Source organism: Microcebus murinus, chromosome 25 (genome assembly GCF_040939455.1).
Source record: "Microcebus murinus isolate Inina chromosome 25, M.murinus_Inina_mat1.0, whole genome shotgun sequence".
NCBI classification, from domain to species: Eukaryota; Metazoa; Chordata; class Mammalia; order Primates; family Cheirogaleidae; genus Microcebus; species Microcebus murinus.
The window spans coordinates 25,894,525-25,912,206 of NC_134128.1; the positions used below are offsets into that span (position 1 = coordinate 25,894,525).

At 53.2% G+C, this 17,682-nt stretch overlaps 1 protein-coding gene across 4 annotated transcripts in view; it reads left to right on the forward strand.

Moving 5' to 3' along the window:
- Nucleotides 1-17,682, forward strand: part of DIP2C (disco interacting protein 2 homolog C) — a 187,091-nt gene that overhangs the window by 161,974 nt on the left and 7,435 nt on the right. For all 4 annotated transcript variants that reach the window (XM_075997603.1, XM_075997604.1, XM_075997605.1 and 1 more), the window contains 4 exons: nt 6,119-6,176; nt 8,060-8,134; nt 10,516-10,690; nt 12,725-12,848. In XM_075997603.1, coding sequence (XP_075853718.1) covers nt 6,119-6,176; nt 8,060-8,134; nt 10,516-10,690; nt 12,725-12,848 — 432 coding nt within the window. The remainder of the gene's footprint in view (nt 1-6,118; nt 6,177-8,059; nt 8,135-10,515; nt 10,691-12,724; nt 12,849-17,682) is intronic.

Here is a 17,682-nt window from a genome sequence, read left to right on the forward strand (position 1 = left end):
TATCTCATCACAATTTTGATTTGCTTTTCCCTAATGACTACTCACATTGGCCATCTTTTTTCATGTGCTTATTTGCACACTTTCTTGTGCAAACACTTCTTGAGAAGTGTCTATTCAAGTCCTTTGCCCGTGTTTTTAACTGATTTTTTAAAAAATACTGAGTTGAAGCCAGGCGTGGTGGCTCACTCCTATGATAACCAGCACTTTGAGTAGACCAGCAATTCAAGACCAGGCTGGGCAACATAGCAAGACCCTCTCCCTACCAAAAGTTAAAAAAAAAAAAATTAGCCAGGTGATGCAGCACGCACCTGCAGTCCTAGCTATACCACCCAGTGAGGGCAACAGAGTTGACACTCTGTCTCTAGAAAGAAAAAAAATTCTAACACTGGGGTTTACTGCAGGGCAACATGAGGCCTCTGCTATCTGTTCAATATTTCTTAAATCTGAAACTGTTGTAAAAATAGTATTTTTTTAAACAAAAAAGCCAAGGAGGTCTGAAAAACTGATGTTTTTCTGAAATTCGGTGCAAACCCATTTGCCATCAAAACCTCACGAATGGGCATGAAGCTATACACAATTTATCCTACTCTTTACCACAGAAATATTAATGTGTTTGATCAGGATCTTAGGTAGCCTGGGTCTGTGCTCAGGATTAGGACTCAGAAGTCTGAACCGTCCTGAAACCTGACCACACCTGGCAGGGCTTGGTTAAAGATGGGGGGTGCAGTCTGGACCATGCTGTGGGCTGGGGCCACACCTACGCCTCCAAATGGTGTCTTCTAGTGGGAAGAAAAGAATGCAGGACTCTCTTCCACCCGAGGGAAAGACCAGGGAAAAGGACTGACAGAAAAGTCTGGATGCCGGGGGGGGGGGGGGGGGGGGAGAGGAATACATTAAGTTTGTAATTTTATAAGTGAAAGGTGCACAAAACATGCTTTGGTGCTTCATTTGCACAGCACTTTTATGTTAAAAAGTTCTTCTGTTTTGTGTCTCATCACTCATTTTTAGGGTGATCGGTGCCTGTTTCTGGACTTTTGTGACGGAGACTTGTTCGCTGTTGGCCTTTTGTGGCAGCTGCCTTGGGTTGTCTCACTGTGATCTGTTGCTTTTACTGGGGGCTGATTCGGGGAAGACCTGCTTCAGAAATAATCGTGCTTTTGTTGTTTTGTTAGTGTTTTTGGAAGCGTGAATGTGATGTCTGTTATGTTTTAGTACTGATTTTTTTTCTTGGTGATTTTAATTATCCTTTCTCATATGCATAAGTAGTTACAAAGGAAACAGCAAGATGTTAAAATACAAACTTTGACACTGAAACTTGTCTAATTATTTTCCTTCTCTGTTTGCCTTAGCTGCCTGGAAGCTGAGAACTAAATTTAATCGCAGCACCTAAATTAATTAATCTAAGTTTTTTGAATATTTAATTCCCTCTTTATCTTTGGGGATTTAAAAAAACTTACTGAGATGGTCTTATTTTATTGGTTATTTTAGATATTTCAAATAATAAGGAATAAGATATGTTGTAAATTTTTAATTAAAAGTTTTGGTTGGTTTTTTAGCAGCACATCCTTAAATGCCATCCTTAAATGTCAAGCTCGGCTGCACAGCCACTCAGCTTTGCAAGAGTGGATATTTCTGGGTCCTGTCTGCTCCCCCCGGTGAGGCCACAGAGCTGGTGCAGGAGACAGCATTAGCCAAACCTGCATCTGGTCTGGTCACGCTGGCTGTCAAGATTGATGACACAGATGACCTCCTCCCTGCAGGTCACGAGTGGCCCTAGGGAGGCCAGCCTGGGCGGCATGGCAGGCCCGGCCGGCTCCATTCCCTTTCCTGACCCCCTGTCTGGGTGTTGCCCCGTGGCTCTGGCTGGGCTAATTCTGAAGTGGTCCTATTTCTGGCAGGCAGCCCTGCCATGCGTGAGCGCTCCTCTATTGGGGCAGATAATACAATTTCGTTTCTTAATTGTTTTTTTGTTTTGTTTTGTTTTTTGAGACAGAGTCTCACACTCTATTGTCCGGGCTGGTCTCGAACTCCTGAGCTCAAACAATCCACCCGCGTCGGCCTCCCAGAGGCCTGAGCCTTGGCACCCGCCCTCGTTTCTCAATTGTTATTAATAAGCCCCAGAGCTGGTATATTGATGGACACTCTGCCAGCCGACAGAGGGACTGCAGGCGCTTGCCCCATTGTTGGGGTCCCAGGGAGCCCCCCTTCTGTGGCTTTTCAGGATTGTGTAGGACTGGAGAGAAGTTTAAACCGTGGCTTTGCTCAGACAGATGGTGAAGCCCCTACTTGGCTAGGCAGCACCATCCCGCCCATTCCGGGGGGTTGGGGTGATGCCAGGAAGTGCTGATGAAGGGTGAGCACCTTACAAAAGGCCTCTTGTAGTGGCCAGGAGTCTCCTCACCCCTCAGGGCTGTGCAGACAGCTGATCAGGGCTCCAGCCCTCCAGTGACCTGGGGTTGCTCAATTTGAGTCAGCTGGGAGCAGTTCAAGGATGGAGCCGCGAGTTCGAGACTCGCAGCAAATCCCTTGGCATCGCCTCTCTGTTCCTGCTTTCCTGGTGAACGTCTCAACCTCCAGTCCATTTGACAGCCTAGGATGAAAAATGTTTTTTTCCCCAAGTCCAGGATCTGTGCTTGAGTGGATAAAGAATGAGGGGTAGGCAGAGGCCAGGCCAGAAGGATTTATCTGGGTGCCATGTGGTTGAATTGCAGCCTGGTGTAGACAGTGCTCTGATGAGGCCGAGGCACCGTTGACACAGACGTGAGCCTGGGGGCGTCAGTGCTCGCCTCCGGGAGCCAATTCCGTCAGCAGTGACCCACCTTAAGGTGGCAGGAAGTCCCAGCTGTGGAATCAACAGGTGTACTTGGCCCCCGAGTTGTTGAGAGCAACTCTGCAGTGTTACCTGAGAGCAGGTGCTCCCGTGGGTGGTGGCTCCACTGGACATCTGCCTTGTCACTGAAGACAAGTGCTCAGGTCACACTCCCTGCGGGACGGGGGCCAGGCGTGTCGGGTCTGCACCCTTCCTCCCAGCTGCCTACCCCCTCTGACTGCCGGACTCACTGGGCAGCTGCTGCTGCCAGGCAAGCCCTTCCTTCCCGCCTGGCTCGCATTTGCTAGGGAGCTACCTTTGGTTTTTACCTTCTAAAGTGCTACTAATTGAGACAGGTTTGTGACAACCACACCTATGACCATGGGCACTTCCTGTTCATGGCATGTTTAGTTTGCCTAATTGCCTGCCGGTCACTTCGTTTTCAGTTAAGTCTGTGAGCTCTTCACACATTGAGAAAATCAGCCCTTTGATCTGTGTATTGCAAATATATCTTCCAGTTCTTTGGGGAGATACATCTTTTGCCCTTATATAAGGGGTAGGGTTTTTTTTTCCCTCTCTCTCCTTTTGCTATGTTGATATGTTTGTGTTTCACATAGGAGAAGGAATTTTTATGTGACATTTGCTGGCAGGATTTTTAGCTGCTTCATTCAGGACCGACCCCCAGTGATTTCAGCTCTGTGCACTGCTTTTCTGTGAAGCATACCTTTTTCATGCTGACCAGAGAAGAAATCTCCAATAGTATATCTTCCTTGTTTTCCACATTTCGGGCAACATCCTCAGATTCCGTCTCTCCTCCTTTCCCTAAGACAGAGGGTGGACATGGGATGGGCAGGAGAGAGGAGATCAGAGGGCAGGGGGAGCATGTGCCGGCCAGAGAGCGAGACACCGGCAGCGTGCCCCTGGCCAGCAGGACTGAGCTGCTCTTTCTCCCGCCCTCAGAGCGGCTGGGCACAGGCCACGGCACAGCCTGCGGGGACATGCGTGACCGCCGCACGTCCCGACTGACCCCAGAGCCGTTCCATAAATGCCCCGAGGGTGGCCCCTCTGTGGTCAGCCCTGTTTCCGACATTCTAAAGCAGAGCGAGGTGGTTCCGCGTCTCTCCTGATCCTGCCCTTCCCTCGGGCTCCCTGCCCCACCCCTGCCCACGCTCGAGTCCCAGCCAGCCCGGCTGGGGTGGCAGCCGGCACGCTGGCCCAGCAGGACGCCCAGGCGTGGCTGGGACGTGCAGTGTTCCTGGAGCTGTCACAGACGCACGGCGGCGCCACCTTCTGGACGAGTGCTGCTGCTCGGCAAGCGTCCACGCGGAGGGCGCATTTCTGTCTTGCCTCGAGTTCTAAGTGGTGTCCCGGTGGCAAGTTTCCATGGAAACCCACCACAGATTAGCAAACGCTGCTGGTGTCCTAGATGATCGTAGCTTCTCATAATTCTGTATTAAAGCAGCCAGTAAGGGGCCGGGCATGGCGGCTCATACCTGTAACCCCAGCACTCGGGGAGGCCGAGGCGGGCGGATCGCTCGAGGTCAGGAGTTCAGAACCAGCCTGAGCAAGAGCAAAACCCCATCTCCACTATAAATAGAGATTAATTGGCCAACTAAAATATATAGAAAAAAATTAGCCGGGCATGGTGGCGCATGCCTGTAGTCCCAGCTACTTGGGAGGCTGAAGCTGGAGGATTGCTTGAGCTCAGGAGTTTGAGGTTGCTGTGAGCGAGGCTGATGCCACGGCACTCTAGCCCGGGCAACAGAGTGAGACCCTGTCTCAGAAAAAAGAAAATAAAAGAGAAGCAGGCAGTAGATTGTTTTTGGACGTTAGTGTCATAGAGTCCGTTGGCATATTCCAGAGCAGTTTGAATTAGGTGCAAGGTCTGGGAGGCTCTCACCTGCTGCTGTTCACGTCACGGTTTTGCTTTAAGACACACACTGCAAAGATGGTGGTGGTCGTCATCAGAGCTGAAGTTTCTGCACCAACTTTTTTTGCCTCATCAACTGCCGCAGCGGCTCAGGCGCCGTCTGCCGCGTGTCCTGCAGGGGTGGGATGACGCCTGTCACGCTGCCTCTGCGCCCCTTCAGAGGTTGCTCTCACTGTCTGCAGCGGCCAGGCGAGGTGGGGCCGAGGCTCTCGGCTGCTGAGCGGCCGGAGGACGGCACGCCTGGCCTGCAGACGGCGCGGCTGCAGGCGGGCGCTCGGGGCCCCACCCGGGAGATGCCAGCGCACACTTCCCCTGCCACATGCAGGACTATCCGTGCTAGTAGCGTGTTCCACGTGGCATGGCACCCGTCTGCGGTGATGGGAGATGGCGCCTCATGGGGCACCTGCATGCCCGGAGATGCACGTGCCCCGGGTGGCCATCCCTCGGGACCCGGTGACCCTCGGGTTTCCTCCCCGGCTCCTCTGCCGCCCTCCCGTCCATCCTCCCCTCTCTCCATCTGCATCTGCCAGTGGCCACGCGCTGGCGCATACCAGCAGGCTGTCCGGCATTGCAGGCCTCGCTGCGCCACAGCCCTCCGGCCCACAGCCCTCTCTGTTCCTAGCCGTGGGCGGGCCCCTCCTGCGGTCTGTGGTCTTCACGTCTTGGAGCACTTTCTCCTTCACTTTGTTTCGTTTCAATAAAAAGCCCCATTTTCATGAACGGCGTCATAGTCCTCTGTTACGTGGCAGAAATGTGACGTCGGTAGCGAAGACCACAGAAGGAGGAAACTCACACCTTGGAGGACCGTGAGCTGGCTCCGGCCGTGCTTGGCAACGGCGTCCTCGGCAGCTCTTAGTTTCCAGTTAAATTGAAAGGAGTTTCTTTTCTGAAAAGCAGTCTTGCTCGCCGAGTCGGCCGGGCTCCTCGGCTCAGGTGACTCAGGTGCGCGGTGTAGAGCTGGGGTCTGGGCTGGTGTGCGCCGGGTGTGTGTGGGCAGAGCCGGGGGCACATCAGGACCAGGCGTGGCCCTCGTGGGCGATGACGGCAGCTCTTCCACAGACGCCACTTAATCCCTGTTCTTTTCCTTCTCTGAAAATGCCGAGTCAGATCCCGGTCACTTTAAGTGCAGAATCGCTTCTCCGGTTGTCTTGCAGGTTTGGCAGTTGTGACTTTGTCCCCCTTTACCCTGCACACCTACTGTGCCCGGGTCACTCTGCCGTAGGGTTGCTCCTCCGTGACTTCTGTCTTTGCCGCTGGGTGGCGCTCAGGACCAACATCCCCTGACAGCCTTCCGGGCACGTGACCGAGTGCCGAGTGTGGTGAAAAGGGACAGTGGCCCGGAAGACACGCTGAGCAATGTTTTCTGTCTCTGTTTGCAGAGTACGTTTGGTAGAAAGAGGATCTCCACATAGCCTGCCCCTGATGGAATCAGGAAAAGTAAGTATTCAAGGAAGAAAAATGCATTTCTGTGTAAATATGAATCTGAGTGTATGGGCTTTGAAATTTTAAGAAATGTATTTTATAGAATATTAAAAATGCATTTTAATAGAATGTTAATATTGTATTAATATAGAATTACAGTATTAATTTTATAGAATATAATATAGAGCTTTTCTAAAAGCTCTCTTGAAGGTACTATATCAGGACTAGGTTTGGCTGTGAGCACAGAAACTCTTAAGTGTTTTAGACAAGTTAGATCCCTTTTTCCTTGTATAAAATTAGGGAAATAGGCATCTCCCGTTCCACGAGACGGGCCGTGGTGCCTCACATCTTGTCTGCGTAGCCCGGATCCTGCCATTGTTTCCACATTCCAGGAGAAACAGAAAAAGGAGAAGGAAACAGAACGTGCAGACCGGAAGGAAGGTTCCCACGCTGTCTTGCCGACACTTAAGTACCGTAGACAGGATTCAGTCCCACGGTCTCACCTGGCTGGGAGGACTCGGGACCGTCTTATGGACTGACCGTCTGGGCCTGGCCAAGATCAGAGCATCTCACTGGGGAAGTGGGAGAGAACGGTTGTCAGGAGACAACCAGCAGTTTCTTGCCACAGTGGTCATGTTTGTTTTTGCTGCTGTTTGATAGAAGTAAAGGACAAGAAACATATTTAAGCCTAAATGAAGACCTTTTTTTTTTTTTTTTTTTTTTTCCCCCTTTTTGGCCCCAATCATCGGATCCTTTTTCCAAGTGACACAACTCTAAATGCATCTTAGCCGCTTCTGGGTGTTTTATTACCTTCCTGTATGACTACATGTAGAATCCTTTATAAAGCTGGTTTAGCAGTGGGGCGGTGCTCACCACCCCTCCTGGCATGGTCGGGCACCGTCGGCCACAGGGACCAGAGTTGTGGATTCTCACTTGGAACTTAAGGTACAGCGGGGACCATTCCAGAAGGTTCTGTGTTTTTACCGTCAGATGTTCTGCCTTAAACTAGCTGAGCTGAGACAGACTATATTCAGGGTTTTCAGAACGAACTTTTGATTGCTTACATGCGTGGTGTCAGCGGGGTTTGAAATACCTTTAAGCTAAATTCCCATTAAGAAAGGAATGTTTAATATTGACATTCGTCACAATAAAAGATGCTTACATGGAGCAAAAAGTTCCCCAGTAGCTAGAGTTGAAAGTGCGATTGGCAGATCAGGACAGACATTCTAATTAGCGCCCGGCAGACTGGACTAGCAGTTGACACAGATTTATGCCTTCTGGTACCACCAAAGCAGCTTCCTACCAAATCATTTTACCAAAAGCATTTTCGGTTATCTCCGAGCCCACACTCATCCCTGAAAACTTCACGATCACTGAGTTCGGTGATCACGGCAAGCATCACCATTCGTTCGTGCCCACATGACATCATGTGAGGCATGGTATTAAATTCATGTAAAATCTTAATGTAAGTAAATTAATTTAATACAAATATATTCATTGGAATAACTGAAAATATCTATGTTGCAGGAGTCAGGCTGTGTTAAATGTTACCATGTTTCTGTTCAAAATTTTTCTAAGTGATTTTTCAGCAGATTTCTTTTTTTTTTCCCAGCTTAATTGAGGTATGATTAATGATCAAAATTCCTAATCTTAAGATCACTGCAGCACAAGGTATAACTTTGTAGTGGCAATTACCACAAAAATGTAATTGTTAGACTATGATTTTACAACGGTATATAATTTCAAGATATTTAATTTGGGTTCAATGCCCTACTCCTGTCTAAATGATCTTTAGAAAGGGAAGAGGCATCTGGTGTAAAGGAGATCAGGGTTGGTTTGTGTGTCGTGTCTGCCCATCTTTATTTCCACTGACGAGAGATTTCTCCTCCCCCACATAGATACTCCCAGGGGTCCGGATAATAATCGCCAACCCAGAAACGAAAGGCCCATTGGGAGACTCGCACCTGGGAGAGGTGAGTTCCGGGGCCCCTCCAAGACCAGTTTATCCTTCTGTCAAACACCGTCTGCTCTCCCTGGCACCAGGTACACACTGTCCACACGCACCGATCTGCAGCACACGCTCTCTATGGTGGGTAAGTCACGCCCGGCTGGGAAATGGTGTGAGATGAGCTTTATTGCTTAAATGATTCCATGAAAGTGCAGAAATGCAAAATGGGATTTCCTTAAGGAGGAAGTATGAGAGATTCTCTTCAAAGAATTCAGGAAACATAAAAACCACGTGTGGACTTGCTTCCTGGTTTCCCGGCTCTCACATCTGTTCTCCACACCCTGCCTTGATCACCGAGGAGCCCTAGAACAATGGCAGCCTCAGTAAATGGTAGTGAAGAGACTAGAAAAGTGGCAAATCTGATGAGTCGTCTCAAAGACTGGAAAAGGATGAGTAAACCAACCCAGACCCAACAGAAGAAAAGAAATAACAAGGATCAGAGCAGAACTAAATGAAACTGATAACAAAAAATCTATCCAGAAGGTTAATAAGACAAAAAGTTGGTTATTTGAAACAATAAAGTTGACATACCTCTTGCTAGATTAACGAGCAGCAGTAAAGAAAGACCTCTAAGAAGCTTCATCAGGAATGAAAAAGAAATTACAACTGATACCACGGAAATACAAAATATCACCCGTGAATATTATCAAAACCTCTGTGCACATATACTTGAAAACATGAGGAAATGGACAAATTCTTAGAAATGCACAGCCTCCCTAGGCTCAACAAGGAAGAAATAGAACTCCTGAACAGACCAATATCAAGTACCAAAATTGAAGCAGCAATAAAAAACCTTCCTAAAAAGAAAAGTCTCAGACCAGATGGTTTTGCACCCAAATTTTACCATACCTACAAAGAAGAACTGGTGCCTATCCTGCAGAAATTATTACACAACATTGAGAAGGAAGGAATCCTCACCAACATGTTTTATGAAGCCAACATCACCTTGATACCAAAACCAGGAAAGGATGCATCAAAAAAAGAAAACTGTAGACCAATATCCCTTAGGAGTATAGATGCAAAAATTCTCAATAAAATCCTAGCAAACCGAATCCAGATGCTTTTCAAAAAAATAATCCATCATGACCAAGTGGGCCCCATCCCAGAGATGCAGGGATGTTTCAACATACACAAATCTGTAAGTGTAATTCACCACATAAATAGAAGTAAAGACCATATGATCCTCTCAATAGATGCAGAAAAAGCATTTGACAAAAATTCAGCACTGTTTTATGATAAGAGCACTTAACAAAATAGGCATAGACAGGACTTACCTAAAAATGATACAAGCCATATATGACAAACCCACAGCCAACATCATACCTGAATGGGGAAAAATTGAAAGCGTTCCCACTTAGAACTGGAACCAGGCAAAGCTGCCCTCTGCCACCACTTCTGTGCGGCATGGTGCTGGAAGTCCAGAGCAATCAGATAAGAGAAAGGAAATCAAGGGCATCCAAATGGGGGCAGGAGAGGTCAAACTATTGCTCTTTGCTGGTGATAGGATCTTATATCTAGAAAACCCCAAGGATTCTGCTGTGAGACTATTGAAATTGATAAATTCAGCGAAGTCTCAGGTTAGAAAATCAATGTACAGAAACCAGTAGCATTCCTACACAGCAACAATAGTCAAACTGAGAACCAAATCAAAGACTCACTACCCTTCACAACAGCAACAAAGAAAATAAAGTACCTAGGAATATATTTAGGAGATAAAAGACCTCTACTGGGAGAACTATAAAACACTGAGGAAGGAAATCGCAGAGGAAAACCATTCCATGCTCGTGGGTAGGCAGAATCAACATTGTTAAAATGACTGTACTACCCAAAGTGATCCACAGATTCGATGCAATCCCTGTTTCCCGCTTTTTGATGTTGTAAGCCTTTCCCCTTTAGATTTTGCTCTGTGGTGTTTTATTGCAGCATGTTTCCAAATATACGCTAACCAGGGGAAAGGGAAAAAAGAAATCTTAGAGCTTTTTAATACTTTTCTTGATTGCTCTTTAAAAACGAATCAAAACATTTTGAAAAGGGCAAGGGAAGTAGTACAACTCTATTTATTCGATGTGTTTATTTTTAAAAACAATTTTTTACATCTTCGATTAATCTTTAATAAAATTCCTGATAGGTGGGTGGCTTTGCCTTAGACTTGCCCTAGTGATTTTATTCTAGTAATTTCTGCATGCCTCTCCAGAAACCTGAATGAGATGAACTTCATCCTGATTTTTCAGTCCAAGAAAACTGCAATACCTTTGAATATGACACGTTGGGTTGTCAGCGTGGTCTTGGCCTCCCTTCCTGGGGGCGGTCTGCAGCTAACCCCCGTGGCGTCTCCCCCACTCACAGATCTGGGTGCACAGCGCCCACAACGCCAGCGGCTACTTCACCATCTACGGAGACGAGTCCCTCCAGTCGGACCACTTCAGCTCAAGGCTAAGTTTTGGAGACACTCAGACCATCTGGGCACGGACGGGCTATTTGGGGTTCCTGCGGAGAACGGAGCTCACAGACGCGAATGGAGGTGAGAGCCCAGGCCGCCCGCACCCCCAGGCAGAGGTCAGGCTCCCCTAGAGAACGTGTGACTGGGCACTGGGGCGGCCAGGCCCAGAGGTCGCGTGTGCCGGCTGCAAACCAGCCAGGAACGGCTGGGTGGGAGGGAGAAGGAAGCAAGATGCAGACGTGTCCCGTGAGCTGGGCCGTGCGCCGGGCACCCTGCACTCTCCCAAGAGCCAGGAGCAGGCGTGAGCCGGGGAGGAGCCCAGAAGGCGCAGGCATTAGCGTTTCCCCAGCACAGCGGCTCCCTGCAGGTCCGGCTGAGGCAGGAGCCGGCCAGCGGCTGCAGGAGCATGCACGCTGCAGCTTCCAGGACGAGGTCTCTGTCGGGGGGGGGGGGGGGCGTGAGGCTCTTGGGCCGTCCCTGCTGTGGTCACCGTGCCCAGTGTGGGGCAGCGAGGGAGGTGGCCGCTTCCGGTGTCTGCGGGAGGCAGGGGTGAGACGTGCAAGTGCGCTTGTGTGTTGTATTCTTTGCTGGCTCCAGAATCCTCCCTCACCTCTTTCATTCCACTAAAACTAGAGGCAGCACATGGCTGTTTTGCGAGGATGGTGGCCAAGGCTCTTGGTGAGCGCTTGCCTGACCAAAGTCCCAGGGAGATGAATTTCTAGATGTCAGCGGGGGTTCCTAACATAACCGTCTAACACACTTGCACTAGCCTGGCCCAACAGGGGCTAAATGTAGGAAAAAACGGCAGAAATATTCTGGCGTAATATTTGCATTGTGGGAAATCTGGATGAATGTGAGTATCTCAGGTCCCTGTGAAGAGCTGAGCTTGGAGATGTAAAATTCGTAGCAGTTCATTCCCGCCCCCCCAGGAAGGCCAGGAATGTTCCATCCAGCTGAATCCCGGGGGTGGGGGGGCTGGGACAGCAGGCTGCCACGCCTGGCCACTGAGAGATCGAATCCCTAACTGTGGGAGGAGAGATGACACTCCCATCATGAGCAGAAGCCAACAAGTAAATGTCTCCGTCTTTTCTGATTCACATTTTAAAAGATTTTATATTTTATTTGTCAGGTATTTTATTTGTCAGTCATGTATTTCAAATTTTCCCTGATGTACTTATTACCCTATAAAAATCAAGGACATATTTTCTAATTGTTAAGGAGAGAGAGGGCTGGCTGCACGTTGCCATCACTGTCCCGAGGTTTGCATGAAGGATAAAAGCAGATTTCGTGCCTGCACGAACTAAGGAAACCTTCCCTGGCGAGCATTGCCAGAAACCGAGCTTTCTTTTCCCGCCCACACGTGGCATCAGCAGGTGCCCAGTGAAGACCTGCCGTGACGGGGTCGGAGGGAAGGGGTGGAATCTGGGCCGTACTGCGTGGCCCACGTGGGTGGGGCCTCAGGGGACTCTGGCCACGTGCGTCGGCCATGGGATGCAGGCCTCTGGGCGCTGACCAGGCCGACTCGGCCCCAGGTGGTGGCGGAGGGTGCGTGGCCATGTGTTAGCAGCGTCCAGATGCTGATCCAATCGAAGGTCGTAGTCTTATTTTTTATTTATTTTTTTTGAGACAGAGTCGCACCCTGTTGCCCAGGCTAGAGTGAGTGCCGCGGCATCAGCCTAGCTCACAGCAACCTCAAACTCCTGGGCTCAAGCGATCCTCCTGCCTCAGCCTCCCGAGTAGCTGGGACTACAGGCATGCGCCACCATGCCCGGCTAATTTTTCTGTATATATTAGTTGGCCAATTAATTTCTTTCTATTTATAGTAGAGATGGGGTCTCGCTCTTGCTCAGGCTGGTCTCGAACTCCTGCCCTTGAGCGATCTTCCCGCCTCGGCCTCCCAGAGTGCTGGGATGGCAGGCGTGAGCCCCCGCGCCCGGCCGAAGGTTGTCTTCTAAAGCAGCAGCTGTGGCTTGTAGTGGTGGCTCGGGAGCCTCCTGCAGAGGGAACTAGCCGCCCCCAGATCAGTGTCCCCTCAGGGCGGCTTCCCGTCACTGAAAGAAGAGGGGGCTCGGGCAGCGCGGCCAGGAGGCGCTCACACCTCTCGTTCCCGAACAGAGCGCCACGACGCGCTGTACGTGGTCGGCGCGCTGGACGAGGCCATGGAGCTGCGGGGCATGCGCTACCACCCCATCGACATCGAGACCTCGGTGATCAGGGCCCACAAGAGCGTCACGGAGTGGTGAGTCGGAGCCGGGCTCTGCGGGCGGAGGGCGGGACGCGCACCTTCCCCCTGGGGCTCCGCGGCCGAGGGGCCTCGCGCGGAGTCGGGGTCGCGGGTTACGTGGAACGACAGGCGTTTGCTGCTGTGACAGCATCACACCTGTTGGCGTGTTCCGGGAGGCCAAGTTGTGTGATTTGCAAAAGCGCAGTGTGGGAAGGAGACCAAGCTCACGCACCCATAGGCACAGACAGTGCCTTCATGGCTGTTGCCTTGGCAACGGTGGCAACCTCGCTACCTGGGAAAGCTCCAGGTCGCAGGAGAGGCAGGGTTCTGGCCAAGCTTCCCAGATACGTGCCAGAGGAAGAATTATCTGAATTAAAGCAGAGCCGTCGTGAGGAGCCATCTGGGGGGAGGGGCCCCGACAGGTGACGACTGGGTGTCCCCCCCAGAGTCGCGGGGAGTCTGTCTTTCTCTGTGGCCCCCTGAACCCGTTGGGAAGTGCTGAGTTGTGAGAAATGGCAGCTTCTCAGGGCCGCTTATTGCTATTCTCTGACGTGCTGGGGAGGCCTGGAGACCGGGCTCAGGGGCTGAGTCAGCCAGTCCTGAGGGCTTGCTCAGGGTCTTTATGTTGCCCTTTTTTTTTTTTTTTTTTTGAGACAAGAGTCTCACTCTGTCACCCAGGCTGGAGTGCCGTGGCGTCAGCCTGGCTCACAGCAACCTCCAACTCCTGGACTCAAGCGATCCTCCTGCCTCAGCCTCCTGAGTAGCTGGGACTACAGGTGGCAGCCACCGTGCCTGGCCTACTTTTCATTCGTAAAAGCAACATACTGGGAAAGGTGGCTCTCGCCTGTAATCCTAGCACGCTGGGAGGCCGAGGCTGGAGGATCACTTGGGCCCAGAAGTTGGAGGCTGCAGTGAGCCGTGATGGCCCCACTGTGTGCTCTACCTAGGTGACAGAGCGAGACTCTGTCTCAAAAAAAAACACCAAAAACGAGAAGCTGCTCAATTCCAGCGGCCTCAGATTTACTCCTTTGAGAGCAGACAAGGCGCCGCTGAGCGTCACCTGGTGAAACCAGCCTCAGTCTCAGGTCGGGACCCTCGAGGGAGGCCCTTTCCGAGATCTCTCGGGAGCACTTTCTGGGCGGGGAGGGCGGGTCCTGTGGCCGTGAGCGCCTCCTGCTGGCCGGCCGGTCTGCGGTGGGCAGGCGGGTGTCCCTGGCCGTTGGCTGGTCCAAGCATCCAGAGTAGGTGAGATGGCGTTTGCTCACCGGCAAGTCGTCCTGGTTCAGACAGAATTTCTCAGGTCGTCGGCGTTTCCTCTGCACTTGACTGTGGAGGTAGGACAGAAACCCGGGGAGAGCCAGCCTGGGCGCCGGGCACAGGCACCGCCTCGTTTTCCGTCTAAATACCTACAGATGCCACTCACGGCCTCCCATCTTTGTATTTTTACGAAAATAATTGGCTTTGATGACGCCTCTCGAGTGTTTTCTGTGCATGAAAGTGGCTCTGGGGCCTCCCCGTGTCCCCATGGCCTTGGGTCCACGCGCCCTCGTCTTCACCCTGCGTGGCTGGGGCTGCCGGCCGCGCGGCCACTGGCCTGGTCTGTCCCCGTGGCCAGGGGCTCGCTCGCCTGCTCGAGGGCCGGGAACAGGGAGAGCACGTGTTCTCACCCAGACAGACTCTGACACGTCAGGAGCCTGCGGTTGCAAACCGCTTTGCGCTTTTGCTCGGGCTCCTCCTCCCCTCCCGCCCCGAGGGGAAACGCCGTGGCATGGGCACCTCGCGTCCCGAACGCGCCGGTTTCCACGCTGCCAAATCCGGGCCGGCCAGGTCTCTGCACATCCCGTCAGCTGATTCCCAGGGTCGGAACAGCCGGCACCGCCAGGGAGAGCTCCGTTGCGGCTGCCACAGACCCTGGCACCCAAGGAGACGGCAGAGCGCGTCCCTCCCCTGCTCTGCCACCTGCACGCGCCAGACTGGCCTGATGCCCGGACGAGCCGTGAACTCCGAGTGTCGCAGTGGAGCCACGCCGAGTGCCAGAGAGCCGTGCAGTGCAGTATCACGGCCTCGCAAGACGGCTCCCGTGAGCCACGCGGACGAGCCGTGAACTCCGAGTGTCGCAGTGGAGCCACGCCGAGTGCCAGAGAGCCGTGAACTCCGAGTGTCGCAGTGGAGCCACGCCGAGTGCCAGAGAGCCGTGAACTCCGAGTGTCGCAGTGGAGACACGCCGAGTGCCAGAGAGCCATGTAGTGCAGTATCACACCTCGCAGGACGGCTCCCTTGAGCCACGAGGACAAGCCGTGAACTCGGAGTGTCACAGTGGAGCCACACTGAGTGCCAGAGAGCCGTGAACTCCGAGTGTCACAGTGGAGACACGCCGAGTGCCAGAGAGCCGTGAACTTCAAGTGTCACAGTGGAGCCAGGCCGAGTGCTAGAGAGCCGTGAACTCCGAGTGTCGCAGTGGAGCCACGCCGAGTGCCAGAGAGCCGTGAACTCCGAGTGTCGCAGTGGAGCCACGCCGAGTGCCAGAGAGCCGTGAACTCCGAGTGTCACAGTGGAGCCACGCCGAGTGCCAGAGAGCCGTGAACTTCGAGTGTCACAGTGGAGACACGCCGAGTGCCAGAGAGCCGTGAACTCCGAGTGTCGCAGTGGAGCCAGGCCGAGTGCCAGAGAGCCGTGAACTCCGAGTGTCACAGTGGAGCCACGCCGAGTGCCAGAGAGCCGTGAACTCCGAGTGTCACAGTGGAGACACGCCGAGTGCTAGAGAGCCGTGAACTCCAAGTGTCACAGTGGAGACACACCGAGTGCCAGAGAGCCGTGAACTCCGAGTGTCACAGTGGAGACACGCCGAGTGCCAGAGAGCCGTGAACTCCGAGTGTCACAGTGGAGACACACCGAGTGCCAGAGAGCCGTGAACTCCGAGTGTCACAGTGGAGCCACGCCGAGTGCCAGAGAGCCGTGAACTCCGAGTGTCACAGTGGAGACACACCGAGTGCCAGAGAGCCGTGAACTCCGAGTGTCACAGTGGAGACACGCCGAGTGCCAGAGAGCCGTGAACTCCGAGTGTCACAGTGGAGACACACCGAGTGCCAGAGAGCCGTGAACTCCGAGTGTCACAGTGGAGACACGCCGAGTGCCAGAGAGCCGTGAACTCCGAGTGTCACAGTGGAGCCACGCCGAGTGCCAGAGAGCCGTGAACTCCGAGTGTCACAGTGGAGCCACGCCGAGTGCCAGAGAGCCGTGAACTCCGAGTGTCACAGTGGAGCCACGCCGAGTGCCAGAGAGCCGTGAACTCCGAGTGTCACAGTGGAGACACGCCGAGTGCCAGAGAGCCGTGAACTCCGAGTGTCACAGTGGAGACACGCCGAGTGCTAGAGAGCCGTGAACTCCAAGTGTCGCAGTGGAGACACGCCGAGTGCCAGAGAGCCGTGAACTCCAAGTGTCACAGTGGAGCCACACCGAGTGCCAGAGAGCCGTGAACTCCGAGTGTCACAGTGGAGCCACGCCGAGTGCCAGAGAGCCGTGAACTCCGAGTGTCACAGTGGAGCCACGCCGAGTGCCAGAGAGCCGTGAACTCCGAGTGTCGCAGTGGAGCCACGCCGAGTGCCAGAGAGCCGTGAACTCCGAGTGTCGCAGTGGAGACACACCGAGTGCCAGAGAGCCGTGAACTCCGAGTGTCACAGTGGAGACACACCGAGTGCCAGAGAGCCGTGAACTTCAAGTGTCACAGTGGAGCCAGGCCGAGTGCCAGAGAGCCGTGAACTCCGAGTGTCACAGTGGAGACACACCGAGTGCCAGAGAGCCGTGAACTTCAAGTGTCACAGTGGAGCCAGGCCGAGTGCCAGAGAGCCGTGCAGTGCAGTATCACGGCCTCGCAGGACGGCTCCCGTGAGCCACTCGGACGAGCCGTGAACTCCGAGTGTCGCAGTGGAGCCACGCCGAGTGCCAGAGAGCCGTGAACTTCAAGTGTCACAGTGGAGCCAGGCCGAGTGCCAGAGAGCCGTGAACTCCGAGTGTCACAGTGGAGACACGCCGAGTGCCAGAGAGCCGTGAACTCCGAGTGTCGCAGTGGAGACACACCGAGTGCCAGAGAGCCGTGAACTCCGAGTGTCACAGTGGAGCCAGGCCGAGTGCCAGAGAGCCGTGAACTCCGAGTGTCACAGTGGAGCCACGCCGAGTGCCAGAGAGCCGTGAACTTCGAGTGTCGCAGTGGAGCCACGCCGAGTGCCAGAGAGCCGTGAACTCCGAGTGTCACAGTGGAGACACGCCGAGTGCCAGAGAGCCGTGAACTCCGAGTGTCGCAGTGGAGACACACCGAGTGCCAGAGAGCCGTGAACTCCGAGTGTCACAGTGGAGCCAGGCCGAGTGCCAGAGAGCCGTGAACTCCGAGTGTCACAGTGGAGCCACGCCGAGTGCCAGAGAGCCGTGAACTTCGAGTGTCGCAGTGGAGCCACGCCGAGTGCCAGAGAGCCGTGAACTCCGAGTGTCACAGTGGAGCCACGCCGAGTGCCAGAGAGCCGTGAACTCCGAGTGTCGCAGTGGAGCCACGCCGAGTGCCAGAGAGCCGTGAACTTCAAGTGTCACAGTGGAGCCAGGCCGAGTGCCAGAGAGCCGTGAACTCCGAGTGTCACAGTGGAGACACGCCGAGTGCCAGAGAGCCGTGAACTCCGAGTGTCGCAGTGGAGACACACCGAGTGCCAGAGAGCCGTGAACTCCGAGTGTCACAGTGGAGCCACGCCGAGTGCCAGAGAGCCGTGAACTTCGAGTGTCGCAGTGGAGCCACGCCGAGTGCCAGAGAGCCGTGAACTCCGAGTGTCACAGTGGAGCCACGCCGAGTGCCAGAGAGCCGTGA